This window comes from Perissodus microlepis, chromosome 22 (assembly GCF_051167445.1).
Source record: "Perissodus microlepis isolate ML-2025 ecotype Zambia chromosome 22, ASM5116744v1, whole genome shotgun sequence".
NCBI lineage: Eukaryota > Metazoa > Chordata > Actinopteri > Cichliformes > Cichlidae > Perissodus > Perissodus microlepis.
The window spans coordinates 14,613,869-14,638,964 of NC_140481.1; the positions used below are offsets into that span (position 1 = coordinate 14,613,869).

A 25,096-nucleotide genomic window follows, 5' to 3' on the forward strand; every position below is an offset into this window, starting at 1 on the left:
TTGCCCTAAGATGTAGGAATGAGCTGGGATTTGGATGACTCAGCAGGTTTACCTCAGGTGTAACGGAGCAGCGCAGGCGAACAACCGTAAGCAACATTTATTGAAGCCAGACTCATCGGATCGTGCAGTTTCAGTTACAGACATCACTCTCACAGCTAAAATCTCTCTTTTTACTCCCAAAGATAATGGCAAGTTAAAATACACTGTCTATATAATAACAGGATATGTGCACTTGTTGGAAAACCAGGTCAATGATGAACCCATGACCCTAATCATCTGTGTTCCAGTATCTACCATCCTCTATACCATATATTGGTGATCATTATCAGGATAAGGTAATACCGCACTCAACAGTTATTGTAGTTAAACAAATGCCACAGTGAGCTAGTACAAAGGTGCTGATGCATTCTGTTACCTGTGGATTACACAGGGAAGCACAAAGACAGCTTGAATGCTCACACATACAGGTTCAACCAGAAACACACATACTTTTTCAGACATACACACGCACGCACACTCCACACAATGAGCGCTCAGTATGTAGCCCGAGGCTCCAATTTGTTGTTACACCACAGCTCCGAGCTGTCTACCTTATCTGTAAGCTACACTTAACCTGACAGAGGGCTCAATCAGCTTAGCTTTTGCAAGAGGAGATGCACTAACTGTGCACAGTGGTGGGCTCTGACAAATGGCCGGGCAGGTTTTAATAGATAAAAATAGGTTGCACAGCTGGTTTGAATGGAAGGGGAAAAAAACATGTATACAGTAGATTTCTATGTACTGTACAGGAAAAGTGAGATGACTCTAATGCAGTCACACCATACGGTCTGACTACAACGGCATCCACAAACACAGCTCTGTGGGTGTCGGTAGCAAAGGTTAAGGAGAAGGAGGTAGTTAGTCACAAGGGATATTTTTCCAAAGCTTCTCTATTCATATATTCGTAAGAGGTTATTCTGTGACCCCCACCCCCAGCACGCACACTGACTTTGCACTGGCTCAGCGTTACCTATCCTGCTTATACATCCTAATGATGCTGCTGTTTTTGGCCTGGACCGGTTCACTTTGTAGTATTAAGGTCACTGGGAAGCAAAGTTAGGAAATATAAGTGCAGGCTCACACAGCTCCACATTCACACATGATTATCTAAAGGGTATGTGACCATACCTGCAGATTTCTAGAGACACTAATCCTGCTGTCAGATATATTTCTTATTAAATTCTAGTCCTGCCAGTGCAAGAAGCCCACAGTAAGACCATCAGACTTGGGTAAATTACAAATCTTCAAGGGAATTGGAAGTAAAGGCAAAAACAAAGAAGAGAAAACAGTAATTTTGATAAATAAGTGGTTCCAGAGGAAAATGACGGACTACCAGTGTAATCCATTTGTTTGCAGCGGTGCTGAGTGACCTGGTCAGGGCTACCTGCAGATTTATTACAGCCAGGTTTGCAGCAAAGTAATCTCTCCTTCCTGACAAGCCTAAGGGTCATGCAGTTTGGCCACTCAATCCAAAACTGTTTAAAGCTGACGAGATAAGAGCGGGCACTTATTTCAAACCACCCGGCAGCCCGTTTTATCAATATAGCAATTTAATTGGAAACACCTTGACCTCACAGAATATCTGCACAAAGAATAAAGAAAAAAAACATTGCAGGAAAATCTGAGCACATTAACAAAAAAAAAAAAAAAACACTATGAAAGAATTACAAACTCATGAATTAGTGATATTGGCTTGCCTGTCCAAGTATCCGTCAACACGAAGAAGAAGCCATATTACATTCGAGTGCAAGCGGAGGCCATGTGTCGCTGGAGGACACCAATAGCAATGAGAGATGTTAGTCACTATATAGCTATGAATCACATCACAAGCTTATCAGCCCTTCATTTCAAGCACTGAGGCATGAGCGTACGTGTCTGTGCAATCTGTGTGCCCTTTGATGTCTTGCACACAGCAAGCGCTGGGGAGTAGTGGCATTGTACCCTTAGGTTGTGTGTTTCTGTGCAACATTTTTGATGAAATATCACACGAGAGGAAAAGAAATTAAGAAAAACGTTCAAGAACACAGGAGGGAAACCTCTGTTCCTATTGTAGTGTAGATACTCTAAGATATAAGTGAATCGAGAGACCAGCGCGATGGCTTATATTAGTCTCCGAATCTTTCTGACTGGGAAATGATGCACCAGAACCCCATCATCCTTCGCTTTATGACGTTCAGGTGGTGAATATGGAATCTCCCTGAAAAATCCAGAGGGCTGTAGGCTGACTGAATGAGAGTTGGGATGGGTGAATGGAAACGCTGCACTGAAACCTCTGCCAGTGTCTGCTAATAAACTCTGCTGTTATCGTGACTTTGCAGAGTCACAGGGAGGGTTGCGAAAATAATGATCAATTTACTATTCATAGGCCGACCTTCAGATGGCTTCACAATGCCAGTGATCTCAGTCCAGTTTCACTAGATAGCACAGTAAAGCTGTCAGTCATCTGCTGTTTGGCCAGGATAAATGCTTGGTATTCCCTGGGACTGCATATTTAAGTACTGTGTTCATTTTTTCTGGATTTTTAGTCCAATTTTTCTCTTTAGGCTAAATACTTTTAATGTACAGCACATTTGTCAACTCTGTTTTAAATGTGCTATATAAATAAACTTGACCTTGACCGTACCAAACATCTGAAAACAAGATAACTTCAGTGAAAACACTGATTTTGACACATGCTAGAAACCGAGGCTATTTAAGAGATAGACGTATTGACGATGGCTTCAACTGTCTTTTAAGTTTTATATTAATATTTACTTTTATCTATAATACACAATCAATTGGGTGTTTTGTATCTTGCCCAAGGCTACCTTGATGTGTGGCGTAGAGGAGCTGGGGATCGAACCGCTGACCTTTCGATTAGTTGACAGCCAGCTCTGCCTCCTTCACTTGCCAGGATGCTGCCCAGGTAGGTGAATTGATTCACTTTCTCCAGTGGTTGCAGTCCTACCATAATGGGGTCCTGTGTTGTCACGTAGCCCATCCTCATGACCTTGGTCTTGTTTCCACTGATCCGTAAGCACACTTTGAAAGATCGTTCTGGCGACAAAGATTCAACTGCTCAACTCCATCGTTATACCTACCGCGATCTACGCTTGTGAGACGTGGAAAGCATCAGCCAGAATCGCCAAAAGACTCAATGTGGCCCAGCAGCGATGGCTAAGACGGATCCCGGGGGTCTTCTACCACGACCACGTCACCAACGCAGAAGTACATCGTCAAACTGCCACACGTCCCCTCCAGGACATTGTGACTGACCAGCGTGTGCGCTTTGGAGGTCTTGTTCTACGTCAACCCCCACATCGACTGCCTAAGATTGCAATCACATGGAACCCACCCCATGGAAGACGCAAACCAGGCCGCCCCCGGTTTGCGTCTTTATAGGAGGACCTTCATCACTAGGTGATCAAAGAAGGGGTTTTATAGACTTAAGTTTTCATTCACATCCCAACTACGTTCTGCATTAAAACTAGAATGCTCCCCCCTCCGTTTTCTTTATCCGTGAATGGATTCAGATTTCTTATTGCCATGGTTACCAAAATTCAGTCATCATCGTTACTGGCGTATTTAGATGACACATTCACAGAAACACATCTACTGACAACCCCACAGCGTCAAAATAACTACGTCCAATTATCGCATCTCATAGGCTGAGAAAAGATGTCACTTTAAACAGTGACTGATGTGTTTTGGAATTAAACGTCAGCAGCTGGAATACAGAGCACGTTATTCAGCGTGGTTTTGAGCCTACACTGGAGGCTTACCTTCACATAAGCAGGCTGTTTCTCCAGAATGAGATCGGCGACCTTTTTGGAAACCTGAAGACAAAGAAAGAGACGATAAACGTGAAAAGTAGAATTTAAAAAATGAAAAAAAGAAGAATGAATGAAGACTTTTTGATGTTCTTCCCAAATGTCACCCCACAGAAACTGTTTAGGCCACGCAATCTCGCTATTGAGGTTGGGCTGAGAATAACAATCAGGGATGTCTGCATCTCTGGCTCTACGCAGCTGAATCCTTTTAAAGGGAGTGTCTCGCATTCTCCGTTTCATTTCATTCAGCGTCCTTCTCAATAACGTAACTCTTGTTTCTCTGAGAGAACTCTCCTTTTCCTCATTTCCCTTTGTGTTTTCTTGTGTTCCCCTCTGTATGCCTTTGATTTACAGCTAAGGTGAAACTGTAATTACTGAAAAAGCTTGCGCCCATATGGTACAAAGCACAGCATTAAAGGAGGTCATGAGATCAGGCTGACCCACCTCTGCTACGTGTGATGCCCATCACAGCTTTTAGTGGAGAAAGGGGAAAAAGTGAGGAACACAGCAGGCCAATGGAAAATGAATAGCTTCATCCACACTGAAGGATCAGACAAACAAGGTCACACTGAATGAACGAGGTGGGGTCCACTCAAGTTTATTTATCCTGTTTAGTTGTCAAAATGCCTTCAATTAAATATTTTCAAGCATTAAGGAGTGTATGTGCATGACTATCGCTGTTAAGCACCACATGTTTTGAACTCCATGCCCCCAGTTTGTAGCACGTGCTCTCTCTGAGCTCAAGCTGTCATAGGTGTCACAGGATATCATCCAACAACGTGCTACAAGAAGTTTATCAAGCAACACGTTTACAAAAAAAAGCAGTAATTTCAATACTAAGCAACTTAACTTTGGATTTTTTTTCAAACCTGACTACAGATACACGAGCTCTTAATACTGCTGCTCATTATAACAGCAAAGGACAATCGCTTATGCAGCAACCAACCAATCTTTCTCCCACTCACAGTAAGCAACCTCTCTTCCATTTACCGTGCAACTACATAAGCCAGCACGCACCAAGTGGAGTTTTACAGGAGAAGAGAATAAACACGAGTAGTCGAGGTAGCGAGGAGGTTTTTGTATGTGCTGATACGCGGCAGACGAGGCTATGGGTGGGGATGACATTTCAAAGTGTGTTAAGTATGCGTGGTAGCAAACCGGAGACCTGAACAGATGGGAAACGCAGCTCAGCTGAAGCGGCTCCTTCAGCAGGGTTAAAGCATGTGTGTGCGTGTGTGTGCGTGTGTGCCTCTATTAAGATTTAAATGTATGCATAAATTGTTCACCAAGGAAAAATTATTCAGTACTCAGAAGAGGCGCAACAAATGTGGCAAGAAAATGGTGGAGACACAGAAAACAGTGAGGTAACGTATTAATGTGAGCCCAGAATAACCCCCTTAACCACTCACGAACCTATCCCAAAATAATGCTATAACGCCACCTATTGGCATTTCACTGATTCAATTCTAAACTTCTTTCTATTTTTTTGTTGAATGAAAAACAGCTATGAGTACCCAAACCCTCCTACCTAAGCCACAAGGCCAGAGTCATTAAATCTCAGCTTGCTCTAATGGAGGTTAATTGTGCAGTAACTGGGCTGCAAAGCAGTAACGGTGCTTGGAGTAAATACTATCCAAATCTAGAGGTCGAAAATGAATGATAATCAACTCATATAAACATGGTCGGCATTTATAGTGGTAGAATAATAATAACAACAACTGGTATAAACATATGAGGTTCAGAGACTTTACACAGAAACTCACACAGATACATACTCTGTTAGCAAAAGCTAACAGAGACACCAAATCATTGTAAAGAAAGCTGTATACTAAAAATACAGTATATATGGCAGATAAATACAAACATGTGATAATTATACCAAATGCTGTATACTTGAGGCATATGAGTCAGTTTCCTGATTAAGGCTAACTAAAGTAAAATAAACTGCGAGGGTTTCTCAGTCTTATAAAATCATATTTAACCTTGGATGGGTGGGGTGGGGGTGGAAAGCAGCCTGCTCTCTCACACAAGCAATGCGCCCCCAAAAAATACCAAACAACAGAGAAAAAAAATTCACAGGAGAAAAAGATGCTAAAGAGCTAATCAAAGCCACACTAGGAGCCAATCATGTTACGGCACTGACGCATGACAGATTTACAATTGTTTCTGCTGTATGGTTGCAAAAATGTTTCTCTTAGCCTGTATTCCTAAAAAGCAGCAACCTCTAGGGCAGGGATGTCAAATTTATTTTCCATCGCCGGCCACAAACAGCCGACTTTGATCTCTGGTGAAACTCTGTCAGTGTAAAGATGTGTAACTAGACATTTAATCAATGAAATGACTTCATATAAGACAAAGAAGAGTAATTTCAACATTTGGAGCTCAGTGTTTCTACATAACAAAGAAACGCTGCTTTGGTAAATGAAAGAAACTTGTCAGCATGACTCTTGAGGCTTAAACTGAAAGTATTAAATGTGTAAAATTACTGAAATTTATCATTTAATTACTTTGGTGTATTGTGCATGACCATGGGGAAATTCATTATCGGCAGGAAAAGTTGTGAAAATACTGTTCAGAGTCTAAAACTGGTCTCTCCCTTCACGTTTTTCAAAGCCATCCAATGGTCCAGATTGAAGATTGAAGGCCGATTATGGGCCCCAGGGCTTATGTTTGACACCCCTGCTCTAGTGTATGAAAAGTGAAGGCAAGGTGGAAGTGCCAATAACTGACCGAGGCCCAAACAAACTGGCAAATACTAGCAGATAACCAAGCACCTCGCCGTCCGGTCTAAATATCGACACTTTTTGCTTAAAAAAACTAACACGGTAAGATCTCAAATGCTGTCATTAAACCACCAAAAAGGCTCAGTCTAGAAACCACTAGGGTACATCCATCTTTTATATACAGTCTGTGTAACTGCATACATAGCATTTGCTCAGTGCTTTGTAGAATGAGCTGGACATGTTGATTGCATTGGCTAGATGGACTCAACCAATAATGAAGCCTTAACGTGATCCATCTCTGAGCAGCAGGAGCATAACCTGCAGGGGAAACAAGCTTTTAAACGTGGGTTAAAGACACTAAGTATGTTAAGCTCTTATAGGCAAGGCAAGGCAAGTTTATTTGTATAGCACAATTCAACAACAAGGTGATTCAAAGTGCTTTACAGAGACATTAGAAACAAAAACAAATAAAAAGCATGATTTAAAATTGATTAAAACAAGCAGACAAACAAACTAACTAATTAACAAACAAACAAACAAAACAGTATATAAAATCAAAACAGATCAAAACAGATAAAATCAGAACAATAGATAGAATCTGAATGCTGAATATAATCAGGCCACTGAGCAGATAAACAGTGTTTTGTTTTTATTTTTGGTCCTGATGACAACTGAACTTAAATTTGTGTCTCTTTTCCCAATTTGACTTATTTCAATAGGGACTTGGGCTTCTTACTCCAAAATGATGAATGGCTGTCATGTAGTGACACTTGCTTATAGATGGATTTTGTTCCAAACACATTCAGTGCCTTTTATAATGTATTCTGTCAGTCAGGGTACTAAATGGAGGCAAATGTCTTTTTCTTCTTTAAAAAAAACCAAAAAAACAGCACTACATCCCTGCTTTAAAACCATCTGCGGTCCTTTTAATGCTCTACCTGAAACATCCTTTTTCCCACAGCAGGACACCTCTAAAGCCTGATGCACACATGGAGAGCAATAAGGCAGTAAGGCAGGGACTGGCAAAATTTTAAAAACTGAGCTGAGGAACAGAATTCATAAGTGCTGCAGGAGGGGAATTCATTTCAAGCTTTCATGTTTCATTAAAAATGAAGAATGTTCGTTCGCATTGCTAATATCAACTCTGCCTACATTCCTAAAAAGCAAGCCACTTTCAGATAGATGGGAAGAGCAATATAAAATTATATGGTACCACATTTAAGCTGTTTCTTTAAGCACTGGTCATGCATATTTGTACTTTATTACACACTGACAAGTTACTGCAAACTTTCAAGGCCTTGATTTGGAGGAGGAATTGCTTTTCAAATTTTTGATAGGATTTGATGAAGGCCTTAGATGTATGAGCAAGCATGAGCGTCCACTTTAATTAAGGCCTTTTAGCATTTGTGTGCTACATTCAAATGATGAGAAAAAGCATCGGCAGATCACATATCTGAACCCTGACATTTTTCGTATGGGCTGAAGTCTCGCAGCACGAAAAGGCAATTAGCTGTGAGACGAGCCTCTGTGGGCCAGCTGCGTGTCACAGATGCCAATTAAGCTTGGACACTGTGGCAAAGGAACGGGGCAGTTGTTCTCACCCATGAAACCACAGAAAGTTTGCTTCACCCTGCAGCAGATGATTCACATAAATAGAGTCGCTGCAGCAGTTCTTCACACATCTCCTGCGTCAATGGCAAACACAGTTACCCGTACAGTTCTGTTACTTTCAGCTCTTGTACTCGACCCCCTGTTCCGCACTAACTCAAGCTCGCACTTAAGCTTACAGCCAAGTGTTATAAATAAGGTGTGGAGCCTATCCACGGTATCAGCCAGCTGGAAAGGCCATCGCAGGACAGCTTTATGCTGAACATCTCAAAAGCACTATTATCGCCCCTTCAAAGTGCAATGCCCTATTTCACATGCTGATGATTGCATGAGCATGGACGTGTGCACGTGTGACTAGGAGAGTCAGAGAGTGCACACACACACACTGCCCACCTTTAGAAATAGTCTTACCAAAATTGGCTGCAGAGACCCACAACACAAAGTTCATGCATATGCATGACTTCACAGAACAACTTTGCAACTTCTGCTGTACATTGTCTCAGAAATTCTTCTAAAGTGTGGAAAACGACGCAGTCCTTTAAGCTGTGCTCCGGTAGCATGTTTCAAAGCTTGCATCTAATTTGCACTGCATAAGGTAACATCGATTTTACTGCCAAACAAGTCTTTGAACTCGCCACACTGAACCAAATCAAAGCATGAAATCAATCACACACACACCCCGATACTCCAACAACCTTAATTTACCACTGAAAAACCCAACAAGATAGACGAATATTGCACTGGCTTCATGTTTTAAAATGCCAAATAACCTCCTACAACTTTAGCAAGACTGGGACTGACAGGTGCACTTTTTATGGCTTTAACATTACATTAAAAAGAAAAAGCCAAAAAGTACAGATAATCATTATTCAAGTAAGGTAGGAAGAGATTTCCATCTATCTATTTTTCGTGTAGGAATTTGTCTTAATTCTTAAAAGGAATAGTAAAGGATACATATATCTGCAAAGGTATTAAATCCACAATGACTTTTACTTTTTTTCCTATCAAAATGATTATTAGGGTATTTGTTAGAAACAGAACTTTTGAATTTAATAACTTGTAGAACCTCTATTAGGAGCAACAACCTCCATCAGAAGTTAATGAGACACAACGATGAAGGGGATGTCTGGGTCAATCCTCTCTACAGAACAGTTTACAGATCCCTGGTATGTTGGGGATATCAGTTGGGTTAAAATCATCATTCATTAATATGACTTCATTGTCATCATTGTTATATTTCTGTTTTGTCATGTAGCGTAACCTCTCTAAAGGTTCAGGTCTGCTGCCCTGACATTCTCCTCTGAAAATATATGAAATCATTTTTGATTTCCTCTGAGGAGCCAAAGCAGCTCCAAACCACGATGCTTCCTCCCCCATGCCTCACATTTAGGATGAGGTGCTTGTCTGTCTGAGAAATTAAGACTTTTCTGCACAAAACCTTTCTTTAAGACTCTGTTAAAAGTAGATGTTGTACATCTTTATTTATAGTTAGAAGAACCTCTATAACCCACCGTCTCAGTCTTATATCCTTAATAGAAAAACTGACTCTAAGTAGCTTTTGAGCGATTCATTTTCACATAGATTCATTGCATTTTGCAAATCCTGATAATTGTAAACTGTTTTTCTTATACTTTTATCTTGTCTCTTAAATAACGTCATAACTGAGATTTTAAACTAGTTAAAAATAAACAAGATTAAATGATATGTTGAATATACTCAGGCCACTGAGTCAGATAAACAGGTCAAGGCTTTTCGTAGGCACAGGACTTTACATTTGCATTTGATGAGCTTGTTGAGAAACTTAGCTGGGGATTTTCTGCCTGACAGTACACTGGACCAATTACTGTGGCCATTCCCACGACGTGCTTGCAGGCTGACAGCCAGCGAGCCAGGGAGGCAGGGAGAGAGAGCGAAAGTGCGAGAGACAGAAAGCGTGAGAGACTGAGAGAGGATGTGTGAGGGTTCTTTTGTGTACTCAGACTGTAGAAACGTACAGGTCTCACCATGCCACGGGGCAGAAAGTCTAAAGCATCCTCTTAACTAAACAGGCAGCTCTGTGGGCTACTGTCAGAAGAGGGAAGCGCAGCATGCATGAAAAAGAGGGATAAGAGTCATAGAGGAAATCGATGTCAAAAAACAAGGATAACAGTAGAGGTGAAGGAGCAATGGAGACAAAGCAGTGGGCAAAAGTAGAAGCCGGTCAGGGTGGAAGGTACGAGGGCAATATCTGCACTGGACTGTGGGGATTGAAGAAGCAGAGGGAAAAAGTGCTTCTTGCTCTGCCACATGATGCTATAAATAGAATTTGTTGACAGGCCATCTCTCCCGTCTGAAACTGCGAGTACCTGAATAACCTCAAAAGAGCAGCCGCTATGGAAATGAGTCTGCTGTGGATGAAAACGCAGGCACTGACGTCATGGCACAAAATTATTGACCTTCACTCAGTTTCTACTGAGCGTCGTCAGCATCGAGCATTTGTTGTTTTTTTTGTGTTTTTGTTTCATTCTTTCTTTGCAGTTTAAAACATCTCATCAAAAAACAAAAGTAAAAAGTGTTCTGGGCTGTTTACGTTCCTCCAGAGCTCCACAAACTCTCAGCGTCACTGACTATGGGTCTCAAACTGCAAATTACAGCAGTGCGGGAAAACCTGCCATGACTTAATGGGGCAAATGAAGAAACTCAACACTTTTATATAAATGAAAACTCTCTTTTCAAGTGCATCATTATTTTAAAATGTGTTTCGACAGTGTGAGCCAGCAAGGTCGGCTTTAACGAATTTTATTGCTTCTATTTTCCAGTAAAAACTTAATAAATTGGACCTTGAGACAGGGTCAACTGAGGTTGTTGACATCCAACAAACTTTTATTGTCATGCTTTTTATGTAGTGTAGGCGTCATACTGACACTTTTAAAGAAAGAAACTAGCAGAAAATGCATCTTGAACTACTTTCTCCAACACTTAAGTCAGCACATGGTAACAACAACATCAAAGCTTAAAGATGATGGGCTACAGCAGCAAAGGACGACACCGGGTACCACTCCTGTCAGATAAGAGCAGGAAACTGAAGCTAAAATTCACACAGACTGAAAAAAATGTTGCTTGGTTTGATGAGTCTCGATCATAGGGTCAGAATTTGGTGTAAACAACATGAAAACGTGGATCCATCCTGCTTGTGTTAACAGCTCAGGCTACTGGTGGTGTAATGGTGTGAGGGATCATTTCTTGGCACACTTTCGGCCCCTCGGTACCAATCGCACTAAGCGTTGTTTAAATGCCACAGCCTGCCTGAGTATCGTTGCTGGCCATGTGCATCCTTTTACAACCGCAGTGCGCCCATCTTCTGATGGCTGCTTGCAGCAGGATAACACACCATGTCACAAAACTCACATCACTTCAAACTGGTTTCTAGAACATAACGGTGAGTTCACAGTACTCAAATGATCTCCACAGTCACTAGCTCGCAATCCAACAGAGCATTTTTGGGATGTGGTGGAACACATCATGGATGTGCAGCCAACAAATCTGCAGCAACTGTCTGATGCTATCAGGTTAATATTAGAGGTGGGAATCACCATACATCCCACGATACGATATTATTGCAATTTTTTAAAATATTTTGCGATATTCAGATTCTGTACATAAAGGTAAACTTTATCAATATTCATTTTATCTAATATCAAAGTCTCACACTCAGTCTTTCTCTCATTTCAGTCAGTTTTATTGTTGACAAACTGAACGGTTTGTATTACAGTCTAGTCCAACTTAACTGAATGCAACCATCTGGTACAATTATAGCTATTCTGAACTATGCAATTTATGAAAACTATGCAGCCCATTCAGCAACTGAAGAATTTGAAAGTAAATTAAAACAAAATATAATTTTACATTAAATACAAAAGTTTTAAACGTAATTAAAATAAAACATGTCTTAAATTAAAATAAGTAAACTGTCATGTTTATTGCTGCCAAAAAAAAGTTAAACACATTTGGACAGTGAAGGAATGTCAGGATTCTTGCACAGAAAAAGGATCAACATGCTCTGAAGTCAGAGCACAAAAACCTTTTTTGTAACAAAATATCGATTTCTGCTGTCCCTGTATCGATACATTATTAGCAAACAAAATATCACGATACTACACAGTATCGATTTTTTCCCCCACCCCTAGTTAATATGCACCGACATCTCTGAGGACTGTCTCCAGCACCATATTTAATCTGTGCCTTTATAATTAAGGCAGCACTGAAGACAAAAGACGGTAAAACCCAACTAAAAAACAGACTGAAAGGGAGATTCCCAAATTCATTACAATCAGTCACTATCTATTTTTGACCATTTGGGCATTCGGGTATTGGTTAACTATTTAGTTTCAAGTTTTTATATTTGTATATAAATTCAATTCGATTTTTTTACGTAGACTCACACACCATGGCAATTTGTTTGTCTGACATTCCTCAACTCAACAGCAGTGATCGTCGTGCTTGAGTTCACTTCACTGCCGTTACCTAGCTACTTTTTATCTTTAGCCATTTTTGCTTTGTTTTTTTTCAAAAAGGCCTGGAAAATAAAGACAATCTACAGTACCCTACTGCTTCTCCTGGCACAGAAACAGTGCCCTCTTTCTACCTGCTATAGTCACTGGATGAGCGAGCAGCTAGGGCTCCAGAGAATGACAGAGAGCAGAGCCGCACAGTGTGAGAGATAAAAGCAAGAGACCTTCTGCTGTTTCTAACTTTCACTCTGATTACTACACAACTAACACAGGCCCTAACACACACACACACACACACGCACAAAACAATTAGTTGGACAACTAACTTACAAATGGCTCCGGGAAGGACTTTTTTTCTTTTTTAAAAATCACGTGCTACACCTTCAGCAGAACTACAAAAACAGTTAGGGGTTTCCATGTCAAATAAAACAATAAAATGAAAAACAAAAGATGTTTTGAAAAAGTTACAGAGAACAATCTGTAGATTAGAAATGTTCACAAGCACGAGGCAGAAATGATCATAACATACACTGACATGGTCTGACACCATACTGTGTTCGTGCGCCTTCGGGTTTGAGTTTGTATGAAAGACAGAGAGAGAGAAAGAGATACTTACTGCTGCCTGTTGCCTTTTAAGTTTGTCTCTGTATTCCTCCAACTCCTGCAGGTTCAACTCCGGCGGGAGTTTCTATAATCACACACACAGAAATTCAAACATGCAACCTTAGTGTTTGCTTCCAAAACCTCCTCTTTAGACTGCTGATAGCATCCAGTCTTTTTGCTTGTGCTTACTTGGATACCAGCGCATGCTGCTTCCCACCACGTCTGGCTTTTAACACAGTACGAGTCCTCGCTCAGTGTGCCAGACAGAAAAATATATTCAAAGCAGAACTATGACACTATCAAATTTCAGGTGCTAAGGGCCAAAGCGGGGATTTCATTCATCTTGCAAGAGCTAATCCTCACTGTCGAGCATCTTAATTTTTAAAGCTATCTCACGAGGTATTTCAAAGAACCTAAGCTGAAGGTAGGTGTAGCTTTTACTTCATTCAAAGAAAAGAAAAACAAACAAAAATAATCTACTAAAATATACTTCCCCAGATCATAACTCTGATTAGTGAAGGTAAACAGCAAACAAACTCTGCTACTGAAAGAAGATATTACAAATCCATGGCCCAAAGGATGATAGGTAATTACTTTCCCCTTGACTGAGAGTCTCATTTCAGATGGTGTAGAAATACCAAGATAAATCTAATGAGATTTCACACCCTTCTTCTGTTGAGCAGATGCAATCCATCAATCCAGACGTCAATTGTATGCATGCGGCTCAGCAGAAATGTAAGAAACAGCAGCTCAGGTGAAAAAGCTTTATTTTTGCCAGCCAGACGGGGTTCAGAGCACAATAAACAATACTTCTTCACATTAAAAATGCAATACTTCTGTTATCAAACTTCCTGAAACGTAGTGGATTTAATGAAATGATTTCATGAAAGGGGGCGTGGGAACTTGCAAGCGAGTCTCGCTTGTTATCGCTTAACCGGTGAGTGGAGCTCATTCAGTCAATAGCACAAGAGCTGGAAATCATGCACGATCTGATTTCCTCGTGTTGGTGTTGTTCCCAGATCATCATACTAAATGTTGTTCCAGGATCAACATTGCAAGTGACCAATCAGAATGTTGTGACGTCATACTTTTGCGACTTCGGGAAAAACCGGCGTAAAACAAAAAACTGTACTTAAGCTGCGAGAAACCGCCTCTGTCCACCGATCAACGGACCCTGACCCTAACCCTAACCCTAACCGTAACCCTTTAATAAACAGTAAGCAGAATTGATATTGTCCTTGCAACATTGGAATTTCATAAATGCACGAATGGCTTGGCGCGCAAAAGAATAACGTCACAACAATGTGATTGGTCACTTGCAATGTTGAACCTGGAACAACATTTTCATGATGGTCTGGGAACAACACCAACACAAGGATATCAGATCATCCGGAAATCATACAGAGTATCTGACCTCCAGTTCATGCTGCACCATGTCGAAGGAGTCATTTGAGAAGTAGACCTCCTCGATGCTGTCGATGATTTCCTGCTCCGCCTGGGGGTCAATGGGCTGCTCCCTCAGCTCCCGCAGCTCCTCCTGCAAGACGGCGAGACAGGCGGGGAGAGAAAGCGACAAACAAAGAGAGACAGAGTTAGAAGATGTCCTTGGTATAAAGTACTAGAAAGAAAAGGTACACACTATTACATTAAAACCCACAAAACAATAAACAAGATATAGTCACAGGCTGCCGGGGGAAAGATCAGTAAAAGAGGGAGAGATAGGATTAGAGAAGCAAGAGTTCCAGAGGAGTTTAAGGACAAAGCTAAAGGGTGAAGGATTTGTCCTTAAACTTAAATGAGGCAGAGAACAAGGGACAAGGAGAGGTAAAGGAAGGGCGTTGACAAGGGGCGGGGGGGATGAAAAGAGAAAAATGTTAATCATAGACTTTAGGAAAAGATTGCAGCTTGTTTCATTGGTTGGCTGTCATGGGAGGGAGGCAGCGATGAGAGGAAAGACAAAAAGACACAAATGACTAAAAGAAGAGAGCAGAGATTCCCTTCTGAGAAACATCAGAGCCTTATTGATTAACATGCGGCGCATCCGCTGAGGCTTATTGCTGCGTTGAGTCTTTTAGATGAAGGGTTTTAAAGCCCACTCCTGAGTGCCTTAATGAGCTGAGATGCAGGCAGATGTCAGTACCAAAGTGCTGGGATGAAAAGTTACCACAAATTTTAAAAAAAAGTTTACCGTTTCATTTGAGTATTCATTAATATCCGTATGAAATTTTAAGGCAATCTATCCAGCAGTTACATCAGAATATCAAATCACAAACATTTAAATTAAACCGAATTCAGGTTCCACTGAAGTCTATAATAAGAATAATAAGTGTAATACCCATTTTTTGGAGGATGACACTTTTTTATATTTTAAGCAAAAAATAAGCAGAAAATAATAATAAACGCTGAGCTTATTTAACACAAAAAAGCATGTGTTTAGGATAAAAACTGCAGTAATCATAGGAAACATCTGAACCGACTGCAAGCCTTTCAAAGGACTTTGATCGAAAAGGTCCAAGCAGCATTTAATCAAACTAAACAGGAAAAACATTATTTTTTTTAATCTTTATTAGCCTATTCTGGATCTGGCTTCATATTTCACTCCACAGAACAGAAGTGGGCACGTAAGTCAAATGATTCAAAAGCTATCAGCTATCAGAAATAAATCTGACAAGTACTAGTGTATCTAAAATATTTAAATTAATTTCTTCCATAATTTTAATTTAAAAAAAGTCATTTTCATCAATTCTACATTTACAGCACCTAAAGTTCTGATTATAGCTTATAGCTCATGAAAAACAGAACTCCAGTATTAAAATATTTCATTTAGACTTTAAATGACTATTCGACCAGTATAAATGCCACGCTTCTCTCAGTCTGGTTCCCCACACACAGCCACACTCATGGTAAACACTGCTGACTGGACAATTGTCCAGATGACAATCACCGCTGAAGGTAACTGCTGAAAAGCCTGGCTGGTTGCAAGCATATTAATGGAAAGTTGACTCCTATCACCCTTCTCTGTGTGATAGGAAAAGGTGCACAAGCAAATTAGATGTCAGCAGCCTTGTAGCAATTGTTATATAAAAAAACAAACAAACAAACAAACAAAAAAAAACAACCATTGAATCAAGAAAGTAGGAGAGCTTTGAAACTTTGACTGTGGCTGGTGCATCAAACCACCACCAGGAAAAGGGCTACAACTGTCCCAAACATGACAGCAAATTGATTTTATTTGTAAATCAAGATCTAAGAGTCTGGATGAAGCATAAAGGCTGATTTCCTGTTCCTGCAGAAATTCCCACCAAATAATTTTCTCACCGTGTAATTTCTGTGCTCAATTGGTCAGCCATCTCACCTGACCTGAACCCTACACAGAATTTACGGGGCGCTGTCAAGACGAAGATGAGAAACACCCAGCCCAATAAATACAGACAAGCTGAAGGCCGCTATCAAAGCAACCTGGTCTTTAGTGACACCTCAGCGGTGCCGCAAGCTGATCACCGCCATGCTACACTGCACTCACACAGTAATTCATGGTAAAGGAGCCCCAACCAAATATGAGTGACAATGAGCATACTATATAGAAGTGGGACTCTATTTTGACTGACCATAAGAATTGAGAATTTCATGAGATAGAAGCTAAAATCATCAAATTAAGGTTTTGTTTTTTTTAATATAATATTTCACTTTACATCTTAAAACACAGAATATATGAAAGTTTTTTTTTAATATATTAAATTAAATTTAATAAAAATTGAATATACCTGTGATTTCCAATTAGCATGCATGCAGGAACATAGTTCCAAAATGAGCAACCAGATATCAGTGGAAATCATGACTTATATGGCAAGCAATAATATCACTAATTAGAAGCACAGAGACGTGCTCATCCTAAAATAACGCCAGACAGTGAGCTACTTTCAAATACAGACAAACAAGTGCCTCGGTCTTGTTACAAGCGTTATCACCAGAGTTTCCGTGACAGCTCAGAGAGTTTGTCAACCTCTATGGACGGTGTCCAAAACCTTGCTCGCTCTTCCGTACAAAATTGCAAGATGAGTGCTGCATGAAAAGAAGCCTGACGAACAGTGAGAGCGCATTCTGTTATCAGAACAGTCCAAGATAAATTTGGACTGTGAACGGTGAAGCTTGACTTTCAGTGAATGGATGATCTTTATTGTCATTACTACACATGATTTACAGAATTCCCTTTGGATTTGTCTTAACTTAAAAAACAATACATAAATAAAAATATGTAAGGAAGTTTAGATAAAAATAAAGTTGGTGGTAAATTCAGCAACAGAGGAGAAAAACAGCAGGTTTATACACAGTCTGGTCCGTTTAAAGTGTTGTTAGCCAATGAAAATGTCCTCAGTGCTATACTGTGTGTGTTTGCATGTGTGTCTAGTACTGAAGCCTATTTCCAGAAATTAGGAAGGTGGAAGCCATCGCTCCAGGGTAAAAACTGTCTGTTAGTTCTTGTTTTTATTGTTGTGAACCGTTTCGCTGGATGGCAGCGGTTCAAACAAAGAATGTCCGGGATGTTTATTATCCTTGCTTATGATACCGTCTGCTTTGTTCGTCATCCTGGTGGCGTAGTGTGAGTGCAGAGCTCTATAGAAACAAAGCGCTCAGACACCTTCGCCCCTCGATGCAGATCCTTCCTTTCTGCAGCAGTGTTGATGGTTCCTCTGTACTCCTGTGTAAGTTCATCAACGGTTTCTGTGAAAGTTTGGCCTGTTTCTGAGGAAGAAGAGCCCTTATTGTGCCCACTCATCTCAACTGGGAGGTGTTAGTGCACAGAGAGGGTGACTCCCGGTTACTTCTATGCAATCTCCACTATTTCAACAATGTATGTGGAGTGGGAGATGTTGTTTCTTGACCTTAGACCTCCTGAATTCAATGAATTCTGTTGTATTGGAGGTGTTAAAGACTAGATCATGTGTCCCTACACCACTCAGTCAGATCAACCCTTAGGCATTTTCATCCTCATTAGAAATTAAATGGAGGTGTCATCAGCAAACTTAATTATTGAACTTTGAGGTGTAGATGGGGATACAATCATAGGTCAACAAGCTGGAACAAGAATAATGCTGTTGCCACCATTTATACCTGTGTCGTCTGCAATGTGTAAGACTTCTAGGGAGGTGCACGTCAGGCTAGGTGTTGTGTTTCAGAAGGGTTTGGGTTTGTAACGCACTTATAAGTGTAGATTTAACACAGAAATATAAGTCAGAGTTAGAGCTAACTGATCCTTTGGATACTTTAAATAGAACTGAGCAAGAACAATAAGAAAAACCTCCAGGACATGAAACAAAGAAAATTGGCTCAGAGGAACGGCAGAAAATCTTTGTAGGAACTATTTACTTTCCCCCCAAGCTGAGAAAGACTGTTAACTCAAATAAAGGTGGACATACGAAGCCGGCTGTTGGTGGTGGCTCTCAAACCTCTTCTGAAATTCTCTATTTGAGAAGCCAGGCATTTCCACCATTTTTTTAATTGATATGTAAATATTATTTATACTTTATGAGCAATAATCAACTTCCTTTCCAGTAATGTGGACTGGATGGAGTCTTAATTATATCACCTTGAAGTGCAATTAGCAAAGACAGCCCTTGTTCTGCAAATCTGCAAAACAAAATCTGGGCAACGTTTCCACCTGCTCCATTTACACCATCACCAGATGCAATCGGTGGAGCTTATCTGACCCTCGCCTGCTGGTGTGGAAACGTCAGACAGCGAGGCCCAGGGCTAGCAGGTTAGCAGTGAGTCATCTTCGCAAATTAAAATGAGGGCAATGAGGATGGGGTTCTCTCAGATGGATGAATAAAAGTAAAATCTGTTTGTGGGGAACACTACAAAGCAGTCTCACAGATAAAAGGTCAACCTATTTTTATCACCCAGAGTTCCTGCTTTAACCTAGTAAATCTAAACTGTTTATTTTCATTTTAGAAAAGAGCAAATACCATACTGCTCAGTGTAATGCAATTACTGTAAGGTGATACAATTTTGGTTCGTCTGACATTTAAGTGATATTGCACAGGACTCACATCTTCTGTAATGTGAGTACATTCTGAGAGGAAGCCCTTCATTTATGTTAAGTCGAACTTCTTGTTTGTGTGGGATCGATACATTAAAGCATAATGGCACTAAAAATAGACCAGCAGCTCGGGGATAACGAGGATGGATATGGAATTATGGGACAAATGCAATATAAAATTCAATACACACCCTTATATGCATACTTCGTTAAACATACACCTTCTCGAGATAGCAGACACTGATCAAGAAAACCTTGTTACACACCTGCCTAACCCCAAATATGTTCCCAGCTCCTATCAGCAAGAAGCATGAAGCTAGGTGATGAAGTGTGCCACCCAAATAACTAAATATGTTTCTCTGGGTGACAGCGTGTCTCGCTGAGTGACATTTATATGAGGCGATGCTGCTGTGCGTAATTTTCAGCATTTCACAGCAAAATATAGCTTCATCTAATTCAATTACACACACAGAGAAACCCTTCATACACTCACACGAGGCAACTGTGAAGATTCAAACCGAGCATTGAAATGTGTTTAATGCGTGTGTCCGTGCAAGTGTGCAAATCTCAAGTGCGCCCATCTCCTGACGAGTGTGCCGTGTTTAAATCAGGTGAAGGAGCGAGCCGGAGCCCCCCCACCCCTGGGGGAGAGAAGGGGGATGTGTGGGTGAGTGTGTGAGACTGGAAAGGAGGGCTAGAGTTAGGAGATCACGCTCCGCCATCAAAAAGGTGGGTGGGAAATCAGCTCAAATGAGAGAAAGTGAAAAAGGGAGGAGGGATGAGGAGGATGACTCACTGTTAGGAGAAGTTCTGGCAGAAAGAAGACAAAAAAAGGCAGAGGAGTGGGCTAAACAGAAGACAATGAAGTGGCTCCCGTGAAGCCACTCGAAGGCAGTTCACCTTGTGTCAGTGTCTTTCTCCTTCCCCTCTCTTTGCCTCAGTCTCCCACCTGCAGTGACCCGCAAAACTTGAAACATCTTTAAGTGAATGACTCACTGAAGGTCTGCCGTGAGTTAAATAATTCCCTCCCTTCGCCTGCCGCCGTGCAGGCACAAAGCAAAACAAACGCCCCCGCGGCCCACACGAGAAACCCGAACCGTGAGCCGCTGTGAGGCTTTGATCAAATTTCACTTTGATGAATGAGAGACAAACAAACAGCCCTTCAACCCCCACCCCGGCCCCCAGCCCAGCCACTTCCACAAATTAATGAAATCTTCATCTCGTTGCGGAAATTAGAAATCTATTTGCATCCTAAGTGCGGGTCGTTTTACAAGCTTTATCCAAGAATCAAAGGGGGATATGTTCGACTGGAGCGCTGGTTGAATGTGGAAAATCATGCTTGTGGCAACAAAATAAAGAAAGAAATAACTGCTCAACAAACACAGCAGCGCTGATAAAAACAAAAAAGATTGAATAAACAAAAGGAGGTTTGTGAAAATCCTGAGAGACACATGGGATGGAAGACAGTAGAGACTGAGAGAAGGGCCAATTATCTCCACCATAGAATCATTCGTTACGTGAACGAATCAAAACGCCCTCGTTGTAATCAGTGCTGTATATGCACGCAAGACTAACTGTGCGCCTGTGTATTCGTCTGCCATTAAGAACAATGTTGTCTTTCGCAGCCACGATCGCACAATCCAGCACAATCCAGGCAACGCTGACAGCTGAATTTCTGCATGGAAGTACGTGATTATTCTACCTTTCATTCAACACTCTCTTTCAGCCGAAAGCACGAGAAGCGCTCTGTTTTCATGCCATGCAGTTTCTTCACTGTATGAGTGCATGATCTGGCTTTTGAGAAAATAATTACAAAATATCTTATCTACATAACCCGACTGGGTCCTGAAGCCATAAAACGGAAAAATAAGCTGTGTTCTCCCTCAAGACATCCTGCGTGAACTAATGAAAGATTATCAAACACGCCCTCCTCACAGATTTATCCCAAAGCCTTGTCTTCAGGAAATAAATACTAGCAAATAGAAGTAGTTATCCAATCAATAATCCCATAATTTTAGGAGATAACGTGTGCTCCTTTGTGTGCCTGGAGAGAGCTTTAAATCTGGCAAAGATGAGCGATGGGTAAGTTGAGGGTGACCCCTGCTGGTTGGACATGGTTACTGTATGAATGAAATGCTGTTTACCTCGAACACGCCCGAGGCTTCTGGGGAAACAAATTGCTGGTCTCTCAAAAGCAAACCTCATCCTACAACACCAAGTGTCTAATATTTGATACATGAGGATTTGAGACCTTAACATCACTGGTGCGGTTTATTTTTTCCCTGAAAAAACCTGCAGATTTTAGCAATAAATTACACAAACAAATCAGATGTTGTAAATATTAAACATATGATTTTCTTTTAATTTATCACAATGTTCATTAAACAATAAAACTTTAAAAAAACTGAAAATTTCTGGCCATTATAAAATAATTCAAGCTTTATAGGTTTAAATAACTGAATTTTGTCTTCAGTGTATCACAAAATCACACCGAAATTACCTGCCTACAAGTTTCACAGTATGACCAAACCTATAACACACTGTGAGTAATTAGGATTGTTTTCATTATCAGGTGCTTTGAGATTAGGAAATTATTCATAAATTGGTGAGAAAATGGTGAATTAGTTAAAAACCTTTACTAATATTAATTTCAACATGATGCAAACAAAGTAAACAGCTAAATCCGCACATCAAGCAAATCTTTGATTTTTCTTAATCGCAAAAAAAACAACACTCGAGGAGCGTGATTAAGGCTGAGAGACTTTCAAACTTTTTTAATAACCAGCATTTATTCATTTCTCTGGAAAAAAACAGGGAAATAAATAAATGCAACCAAACAAACAAACCAATTTTTTATTCTAGGCTTTGTTATCATTGCAATCACTTAATAGAGATAAAAAAAAACCTGACAGCCCCTTCAAAGAAACCTCTTAACAGTGACTCACAGAGAGACAACAGCTTTGAACAGAAAGGATTGGACAGGGGTGGAAGGTTGGCTTGTTTTTACTGACAAGCCACAAAGCAGCTTAGGAACACTGAGATTAAAAAAAAAGAATAAAAAACATCAAAGTTGTTAAAAAAAATAGCTTGAGGGCTTAGAGCCATTTAATTCTCGTGAGAGTGTGTGTGTGTGTGTGTGTGTGTGTGTGTGTGTGTGTGTTTGTGTGAATAAGGGAGCAGCCAAAAGTATCTTGTTCAGTATGCATCTGAAATTAAACAGCCCACCTACTGCAGTTTTTTCCCATTTTATTCAGCAGACAAATTCTGGTATCCATGGTATGCTAAAATCTGCAGTCCATGTGACTGCCTCTGCTTAATTCACTGCATCCAAAAACAACACTAATATAGCTTCCGGGCCAGAAAAATAAACTAAGTAACTAAGTAAACCTGCATTCTATCTGAAAGCCACCAGAGGGCGATAGCTGTGGTTGCAAAAAGATCCTGTAGAAGTTTATGGGAAAACTGCTTTTTCACTTTACCTCTGTAAAAACTTTCCTAATGTAATTATGGGCTGAGTGCCTCATATTAGGTCACATGAATAAAAAATTAAGTCTATTCAATTGAATTTTATTTATATAGCACATTGTGGGCGATTGTGGCTCAAGAGTTGGGAGTTCGTCTTGTAATCGGAAGGTTGCCGGTTCGAGCCCCGGCTTGGACAGTCTCGGTCGTTGTGTCCTTGGGCAAGACACTTCACCCGTTGCCTACTGGTGGTGGTCAGAGGGCCCGGTGGCGCCAGTGTCCGGCAACTCTGTCAGTGCGTGCAGTAGCTTGCCATCACCAGTGTGTGAATGGGTGGATGACTGGTTGTGTAAAGCGCTTTGGGGTCCTTAGGGACTAGTAAAGCGCTATACAAATACAGGCCATTTACCATATTTACAACAGTCACTTCAAGGCGCTTTATATTCTATAATAAAGATCCTACAATAAGTAAAACCCTCAGACATCCATCCCCCTATGAGCAAAACCTTGGCGACAGTGGGAAGGAAAAAATCTCTTTTAACAGGAAGAAACCTCCAGCAGAACCAGGATCAGGGAGGGAAAAAAGACACTGTGGAGAGTAAATCTTGGTCAACTATGTTTTTAAACGGAGCATATTCCACTGGATGCTAGTGGATGAGCAAACAGGACTTCAAAAACCAGTGGATGACATCACAGTAGCTACCTCCATCTTTTATCTTTTCTGTCTGTTTTTTTTTGATGGGGTCTGGAAAGATCTGTAATTGTAAAGTCACTCCTAAAAGGCTAGATCTAATAAAGCCTGAAAACACATTACCTTGCGAGGCAGCTGGACTCTCATGAGATCAGCAAGATCAAAACAAAACAATCCATCTTGCACAACTTCAAGTCACGTAAGCAACAGCGGGTAGCTCTGATCATTCAGTAATTTAGGTGACACCATGTACTGTAGAAATTAACTGTCCCAAGAAATACAGCGAGAATCCTCTGAACACACTACCTGCTTTTCAAACACCTTTCAAGGATCACTTCTTTCATCTGATCTAGCGTATCAGTGAAGAAAACAAAACCAACATGAGGACGTCTTGAACTAAAATATGCTAATAGGTTATGATTACTATTGTTTGCCCAATGAAGCCAAAAGCATGTTACCGATCTCTGCTACAAAGGCTTTGGTAAAAATCTTCCTACCATGGCAGATAAAATAACACAGACCTTGAACAATAACAAAGACATCACTCAAGATCTCTGTTATTCGAATGCTGTGACTCTACTGTTGAGTCATAGCTTTAAATTGTTACTCATCACACTGAGGTGGCATCACACTGGCATCTCAAACAGACTGTAACTTGTTAACTTTAGACGCATGTCTCGCTGTGACCCAGATTTACATGTTTGTAGAAGGTGTTAGGTACACAGCACCAGGAGAACAAAGGGATAAGATGTTCTTTGAGAATAGCTTTCCCTGAGGGTAAACTGATGCTATTGCCAAGAGTCTGACCTCCGTATGTGCACATAATCAGCCTGACACCTGCGTCCCTGCAAAAAAAACAAAAAGAAAGTGAAAATACCGCCCCCGACGTAGCTGATTTATTTTTTCCCTTTTATGGCTTACCAATCAAAAGACAAGCTTCCGACATCTTTAAAGGGTTTTGCAAATCTTGTAATTTTTCATTGCAACAATATAGCAAAACATTCAAATAACCTAAAACACCCATTTCCACTACCCCTGTAAAATAACACTGATCCCCAAGCATCTCACATGAGGACCATCCATCTAAAGTTTAATAACCTCTATTAATCACTAAAAAAAAGTCAAACTGATAAATTAAAAAAATCAAACAAACAAACTTGCCTCTAAATACTTTTTAGCCCATTTAATGAGGTCATGACCCTGTTTCAGACTGTTAACCCACCACTGCCAGACTGAAACAAACAGGCACTTTCATTATTGATGAATGTGTTGAATGGCTGTCCTTCCATTTAAATACTACAAAAGAGAGATAAGCCACAGCCACAGACCGACTACTGCACATTTATCTTGACCTTGCTTTCAAACCCTCAAACTTCACAGCATGTGAAGGATGATAAACGATGTGACTCATGGGTAAAGAAAATACTGAAACACAGCTATGGTTCCAATCAGTGGGTGTCAGTATCATGTTAATGGAGGAAGTTTAATTTTAACTGGGTTATGACGTATTAAATAATCATGATCTCAGTATTTCTCAAAATGATCATAGCACCTCGGTCTCACTCCTGCAGAGGACTATTTCTCCTGTAATGAAGGAGGACTACTTTTACATGAAGCCTGGCTTGTGTCGT

At 40.6% G+C, this 25,096-nt stretch overlaps 1 protein-coding gene across 2 annotated transcripts in view; it reads right to left on the reverse strand.

The window, feature by feature from the left end:
- The window catches only part of vps50 (VPS50 EARP/GARPII complex subunit), a 117,356-nt gene that overhangs the window by 89,960 nt on the left and 2,300 nt on the right, over positions 1-25,096 (reverse strand). For both annotated transcript variants that reach the window (XM_084920134.1, XM_084920133.1), the window contains exons 3-5: positions 14,687-14,809; positions 13,286-13,357; positions 3,801-3,854 (exon numbers count right to left, since the gene is read on the reverse strand). In XM_084920134.1, the coding sequence (XP_084776260.1) occupies positions 3,801-3,854; positions 13,286-13,357; positions 14,687-14,809 (249 nt within the window). The remainder of the gene's footprint in view (positions 1-3,800; positions 3,855-13,285; positions 13,358-14,686; positions 14,810-25,096) is intronic.